The sequence below is a fragment of the Oryzias melastigma genome, linkage group LG20 (assembly GCF_002922805.2).
Source record: "Oryzias melastigma strain HK-1 linkage group LG20, ASM292280v2, whole genome shotgun sequence".
Classification (NCBI taxonomy): Eukaryota; Metazoa; Chordata; class Actinopteri; order Beloniformes; family Adrianichthyidae; genus Oryzias; species Oryzias melastigma.
The window spans coordinates 23,661,074-23,668,680 of record NC_050531.1 but is presented as its reverse complement, the minus strand read 5'-3'; the positions used below and the strand labels follow the sequence as shown (position 1 = coordinate 23,668,680).

The 7,607-nt window shown below is 40.4% G+C and overlaps 1 protein-coding gene across 5 annotated transcripts in view; it reads right to left on the bottom strand.

Annotated features, from left to right (window-relative positions):
* LOC112141573 (sodium channel protein type 4 subunit alpha) overlaps positions 1–7,607 on the bottom strand; it is a 261,117-nt gene that overhangs the window by 77,598 nt on the left and 175,912 nt on the right. For all 5 annotated transcript variants that reach the window (XM_036217311.1, XM_036217310.1, XM_024264726.2 and 2 more), the window contains 2 exons: positions 657–797; positions 466–586 (listed from right to left, as the gene is read on the bottom strand). In XM_036217311.1, coding sequence (XP_036073204.1) covers positions 466–586; positions 657–797 — 262 coding nt within the window. The remainder of the gene's footprint in view (positions 1–465; positions 587–656; positions 798–7,607) is intronic.

The following is a 7,607-nucleotide window of genomic DNA, read 5'->3' as shown; positions in this document are numbered from 1 at the left end:
CCATGACACAACAATGGGCTCTCGGACTAAAGCGGGGGGGACTCTTCCCTGCGCAAATTTGCGCAGGCTTAGGACTTCTAGTGTTAAATCACTGAAGAACCTGAAGAACCCAAAGGTTTGGAGGGCAACTGGTGAGGAGCAGAGTCACATCTCCAGTCAGTCATGATTTGGGCTGCAATATCCAACACTGGAGTTGGTCAACTCTGCTGAGAATTGAACCAGAGCCTTTGTGGTGTGAGATGAGAGAGCTAACACTACACTATTGTACAACCCAGCAGCATGTTCCTCTTTAAAATACTGCTATTAAATGTAATGTATTTTTAGTTGCCAAATCCAGAAAAACTACAAGAACTCTTGCTCATATGATGAGTTTGTGTTCAAATTGTTTCATAGAATCTCTGCTAAAGACTGCAGCGGTGGTGCTTTGTTACTTCCAGACACGTCCAGAGTGAGTTGGTGTCTCACCGATCACTGCTCCGTTGGCCTCGGTGTGGATGGTGCTTAAGCGTTTCAGCTTCATCATGGCTTTGGCCTCTTTGCGTTTCTGGCGGCGGCGCTTCAGGTTCCCGTTAAAGAAGTCCACCACCTGCACAGCAGAGCCCCAGCATCAGACACCCTCCGGCGGTCTCATTCTAACCTGTCCACCAGACGGGTACCTGTCTGCGGCACCAGGCCAGGCCTCTCGTGATCCGGTGGATGGCGATGTGCAGGTTGTTCATCTCGCCGTCGTCGTCGGGAGCGGACAGGTTGTCGGAGCTGAAACTGCTGAGGAGCAGAGCCAGGAAGAGGTTCAACAGCTGCAGAGAGGAGACACAGAGGCAGAGGACAGTCATGCATGCGTAGAAACAAGAGCTTTGTTTTCCCGTCATTGTCGAAAACATTTTAAACAGCAGCTTTATTCAAAACCTTCTGAATCATTTTCAAAACTGTACATGCCAACACTCACTGAGATGTCATCGGTCAAACGTGTGAGAAAAGGACAGAAGGAAGGACTTCATTTGTGTTGATATTGATCAGCTGCTGCTGTGTTTGTAATCTCTGCGCTGCTCCATGTCACTCAGCTTCACCATCCAGAGCACTGGAGTCTGATTAGGTGAGAGCTTAAATCAAGCACCATTAGATCAATGAAGTTGATCGGTTAACATGGCAACATGCCATGTCAGCTTGGCCAATGACCTTGCTGCCTTTTGAAAAGTCAATATCAAAACGGACAAAGTACAAAACAGGAATCTAGTTTTTCATTTTTTAGCAACATTTTTTGGAGGAAACAAAAACAAGTCAGGAAATGTGACCAAGTAACATCTTGAATATAATCCTAGTGAAGTTCTTTATCATTTAACTTGTTAAAAATGATCCATTGAAGTTAATGTTTTTTTTGCTATGAAAGAGCTGAACAGAGAGGAGAATTTGGTTAGAGTCAATACTTGTTAAATTGTTGAAGTTTCAATAAACTCCAGATCAATATTTGTTCATTTGGGGATAAATCTAAAAAGGGAAATCTCTTTTTAGAAATGATTCTATCAGAAGCCATGAGTGAAAGTATATTCCTTTGACATACTGTGGTTTGTCTTTTGCGTTTTGCAGATTTTTTTCAATACAAATAGTGTACTGCGTCCTGATTGGCTGTAGGCTTTCATCACTCAATCTCCTGTATGGAATGTGTTCAGTTAGCTGCATTCACATCAATCTTTGATCGTGATCAGATCTTTGTTTTCATTCTATAATCCTTGGCTTATGTTTCTAAGAAAGTTTGAACTTGGAGAGTTTAGTCAAGAGAGAAAAGTTTAAAAATATTCATGTCTGAGAAAAGTGTAGAACGTGTTATTCAGTGAGCGGTTCTACCCCCGTAAATCAACTACAAATATTGTAAAAAATAAAGTTGGATTTCATCCATTTCAGGGTATTTTTAGAACATAACTACCACTATGAACGGGAACCACTTTCCTTTCAAAGGTCACTCCCACCGACTGTGTGACATGAAAGAACTGATCTTGTTTTCTGGCTGAGAAGTTGTTTTTCTGGATGAGAATTACCCAGACTACGACCAATTGTAAGTTTCCCTGCATTTCCTGTCTAAATTCCACCCTTGAGCTGTTCTTCCACTCCTGATGTGTGCCCAACAAGTGTTTCCTTTTAAAGATTTCAGCCAGCGTTTTCCTGCTCTCTCTGTGACGGTCGTGAGTTTTGATGGATCATTCAGGAGCTTTCACACCATCAAAAAACTCTCAGAGTATCTGCAAAAAAACAGCAAACAGCTTTTATATGTGGATGTTTCAAAATTACAGAGACTCCAGTGTGAAGAAGACATTGTTTATCAACACAGGTAGCCAGTGTCTCTGCCCCTCCCACAGACAGCTTCATCTGCCTCATTCTTAGATTTAAGATTCGGTCATGCTGGGAATTGCTCACAGAGGACAGAGTTTAATTCTTAGCTGTAAATGTAATTCATCTTTTGGCCTGTGTTACAGGCTCGTGTCAAGTTTCAGGTTTAGTTGAACCTCTATGACACTTCATAATGCGGGAAAAATTCACCAGGAGATACACTCAGAAAAGGAACGTTTTGTGTTGGTTTGCAAGACCATCTAAATCCTGCGTTAAATACATCCACAGCAACAATCTGGTGTTGGTGGAACTCTAGCACCCTGGCTCTCTACAGATCATCCCTATAAGGGCCGACAAGAGGAGGAGACTTATGTGGAGCACATGGTTTCTGTGAAGCACGGCTTTGAATGGCCTGCAGGACGCCGCTCAACACAGCTGGACCAGGAGAGTGATGTCAGACCAGCAACTGCTTGTTCTAGTACAGGGGTGTCAAAGTCAATCTCACAGGAGCCCAAATCCAAAACATTCCTTAGGTCACGGGCCGAACAGGATAAACATTTATTGAACACTCTAAAACTAAATTTTTACAGCTTTAAAACTGTAACTTTTTAGCATAGCTATAAACTAGATATATAGCATTACTTGCAATAATGCTAGTGTGAATAAAATAAAATGATCTGGAGGGCCGGATAGAATTACCTGGAGGGCCGGATCCGGCCCCCGGGCCTCGACTTTGACATGTGTTCTAGTAGGAACAAGGCTAACATTCTGAGGAAATAGTCCCGACTGAACCCGATCTGATCAAAGAAAGTGGTCAGTAAGTAAAGACCAGTTTTCCCCCAGCGAGGAGTTAAAGAGCAGAGCTGAATGGTTTACACCAACAACACTTCACAAAGATGTAAATCTGTTTGTTTAGACAAACAAACTTCAACAAGTCATGTTTTCCTCTCTTTGAGCGTTCAGTTGAGATGACTCTTTTCAGCTGCGACTCTAAAGCATGAAACATGACAGAAGTCGGATGCAGGGAGTGGTGGAGTTTCCTGGCCTGCAGGCTCAGATCGTTGCTGGACCGGCTGAATGTGCGGTTCAGTATCGATCCGTCTCTGCTGCTGCTGCTGCTGATGATGTAACAGGTCGACCACATTTCAGGGAAACTCCACGCTGCCTCACCCCACAACTTCTACAGCTGTTTTTAAGGATCCTTCCTCGTGTTTTAAGGGTGTTGTCCTAATTACATTTGAATTCTTTTGTTGCACTTTATATTCAGCTAATTTAAAATGCAACAAATAGTTGATCAATTTTTGACAATTTTCCTGGTTTCCCTTTTTTACATAATCCTAAAGCAGAATTTGGGGAACACTTCTAGCATCTTATTAACTGCCTCATTCCCTAACCCTTTCACAAAAGTTTAATTTTTTATACAATTTTTAAGCAAATTAAAGCTTCTTTGTCTAATTTACTTTGTTAATTTTTAAACAAAAAAGAGCATTTTTAATCCTGTTTTTTTAAATACGATACAATCACTGAAGAAGTTTATTAGTTTGAGGTCTCTAAAATCGTTTGTTTGGATTTCCTCTAAAATGACGGTCCAGATAATCCTCTTTTACAAACAACTGAGTAAATAAAATAAACTCAGAACTCTTGTTTTTAGGATGTTGTTTTATGATGATTAGCTTCTATAGTGACTTATATTACAAAGTGGAGGCTTTCAGGTTATGACAGGTTGTGTTAGGGATGAACCTGAACACGTTTCAATCAAAGGTTTTTCTGAAGTGAACCTGTCACCAAACTAACTGACTTTGTCGCGTTTGACTGATGTCTGTTTGGTTCCATCAATAAGAACAGGAGCACAGTCCTGCTGTAAAGACGGAAAAACTGCCCAAAACAATCCGACCCAGAACCGCGATGATGGTAAAGTGCAAGAACACACATAAATGACGTCTTTCTGCAGGTGTTGTGAGTCTGTGCATCAGATGCAAATGGCTTCATGTTTATTAACAGGCTGTGTGTGGCTGTGTGTGCAGTTGTGGATGCGTGGGTCAATTTCCAGAGCTTAGGACCACCTGATCCCAATTCTCTCCGTTTAACTTGTGAAGCGGATCATACCAATTAGCCCAGGGAAGTGGGCCAGCCGTCTGAACACCCCCGTCTCTCACACAGGACAGCAGAAGCACAGCTGAGACGCAGCTCGACCGAACGGACACCACAAACTAAATTACACTGCACTTGTTTACACACATTTATCAATTAAACTGATTACTAACAGATTTTAGACTAACACATTTAATCTGAGATGAGCCATAAGACAACTTCTGAGTGGAATAATTTAACAAATCAAAAAAATCAAGTCTTCAAGATATTCTCAGGCGTTACCTTCATTGAAGGATAAACTAAAATAGTGACAACTCATTTTGTACAGGTGTCAGTTACTATGTCCAACACTGAAGTCCATGACAGAAAACAATGGATTCTGGATGTGATGATGAGGCCTGAAGAGGGACAGGTCCACTGACCAGCGTGCTGACTCAACTCAACAACAAAACTGGTGATTGAGCAGGATGCAGGAAGGTCTGAAGCTCTGCTGGGATACGCCCCTCGGTCAACCTGCTTCTCAAATAGACTCAACTAGAAATGTATAAATCTGTGTTCATAGACAAAAGGGAATCCAGGAACAGGAAGGACTCAAACCAACATAGTATGGAGCTCAAGAAATATTTATTATCAAAAGTCACCACAAACCTGTGTCACAAAGACTCAGAAACTGAGAAAATACTAGAATAGTCTCCAGGACAGGGGTCTCAAACTCGCGGCCCGAGGGTTGATAACATTTCGGCCCCCATCTTAATATGAAAGATTAATGTTAGTGCGGTCTGCAAGACTGAAATGAATGACACTTGCCGTGTGCAAACTAATCACGGTGAGGTATATGACATTTGTGAGGTATATTCGCCACGCGGGGAATTTGCTGCTCACAGCTTGTCAAAGAATATGTTTCTGTCCCATGGTTTTTTTTTCTTCTTTTTTGGGTAGTTAAAGGGTTATATACCACAATACAAACAGATAATTGAAACTTCACTGAGAACAGAGCTAACCTGCACTGAGAAAAACTTAGAAACACAACTCTAGGTGACAAAACCAAAAGAATCTGAGCTCTGATAGAATTCAAATGGTTGTTTAAATAAAACACTAACAGTTACTGTAAATAACCCAATAATATGAAAACACCAAACCCTTGATAATCCAGTATGAACTCCTGTCCACTTTATCAGGTCCACCTTGCTGGTACCGGGTTGGACCTCCTTTTACCTTCAGAACTGCCTTAATCCTTGATGGCATCGATTCAACAGGCAAACATTCCTCACATAGTTTGGTCCATTCCTCCATGCAGATCTCCTCTAGAGCTGTGGTGTTTTGGGCTGTTGCTGGGCAACAAGGACTTTCAACTCCCTCCACAGATTATCTGATTGAGGTCCAGAGACTGACATGACCCCTACAGATTCTTGAAATGCTTTTGGGAGGCTGCCCCTTGGTTGCCCCGGCGACGTGTTTGGGATCATTGCCATGCTGTAAGATTCTGCTATGTTTCACCATCAATGTTCTCATTGATGGAAGGTTTCTGCCCAAAATCTCACCTCCAAGGTTTTAGTTCAGTTGACCTTTCCCCTGTGCAGAAAATCAGCCCTGAAACTATGACCCATATTTCACAGAAGGTCCGGATTTCTCGAGAAGCAGCTTAGCATTCGTTCTCCTCCAAACAGGACGAGTGGCATTTATACCAGAGTTTGATTCTGGTCTCTTCTGACCACATGACATTCTCTGTGGGTCATCCAGACAGTCTCTGGAGAATGTTTTTGTTTGTCAGTTACCAGAGCAGACGGTCCCAGCAGGTTTAGTTCTGCTATCTTAATGAGGAAGAGTGTGGTAAGTCATCTCCTAATGATGATGTTGAGAATGTTCCCTCTCAGAGTTTGCAGTTCTTCCTCTTCTGAGTAAATGTTGATTCTAGCTGTTGCCCCTGCACACGTTTGAGCTTCAACATCCGGCTTTTTTTTTTTGCATGAATCGTCCAGTCTATGTTGATTTTCAGAACTTTCTTTATCCTATTTCTTTGAGAATATTTTCAAATTGTTCATCATGTCAAATGTCATACATGCAGTTTAGCAGCTTTGTTAAAGCCTCAGTGGCAGGTTGGTTGGAAAACATGTAGGACCCCGGCCCTCGAGTGTGATTGTTTAGTAAGCATTCACACTGCAGTGATTTACCTTTCCGTATGTTTTTTGGCAGATAAAAACTCAATCACACTTTCTGTGTTTTCAGCAACCTTGGTATCAAAACATTTTAGCTCGTTCAGGACATCACTGATTGTATTTTTGGTATTCATAACTTCATAGTTTTTAAAATATTGAGCAAAATATGTCCCATTAAGAAATGAATGAGAAAGTCTTCACATTTCAAAATTTTAAGTAGACTAACAAGACTTTAAATATATTTATGGACTATATTTTCATCTTTTATAGTAATTAGCTAATATTTTAGCAACATGCTAACGTTTTTAGCTAATTTGTCACCTACTGGAGTTTTTAGGCTTGTTTGGAGATTTGCTTCTGTTTTAGCAACATGCTAACATTTTGGAGTAATTTAGTTTTCTGAGGAATTTCAGACTGTTTTGAACTTTAGCTAGTATTTAAGCAATGTATTAGCTTTTTTTGCTAATTGGGCATCTACGGAGGTTTGTTATGCTAATTTGGGGCTTAGCTAATATTTTAGCAACATACTAAATTTTTGACTAATTTGTAATTCACTCACATTTTTATTGCCTAATTTAGAGTTTAGCTTCTATTTTAGTAACATGCTAACGTTTTTGCCTAATTTAGTTTACTGCGGAATTTTTGGCTATTTTAGAGTGTAGCTAGTATTTAAGCAAAAAGCTAGCTTTTTTGGCTAGTTTAGCATCTACTAAGGTTTTTGGAATAGTTTGGGGTTTAGCTCATATTTAAGCAACACATTAATATTTTTGCTAAATTGGCATACATTAGGGATTTCAAAGCAATTTTACTACAAAATTTTCAGAAATGTATGTCAACTTTAGTGCTCTTTCATAGTTCTTTAACACAATTATTTAAGTCTAAGTATATTAAGTCTTTAAGCAAATGTAACAAATGTAACATTTTGCAAAAAACTTTTGTATTTTCAGCAAATCTCTTCCCCATTTAAAGTAAATTGAGTCGCACATTGAATGACATTTGGCCCACAGTGTAATCCTGCTGAGTTGTGTTCTTTCATCT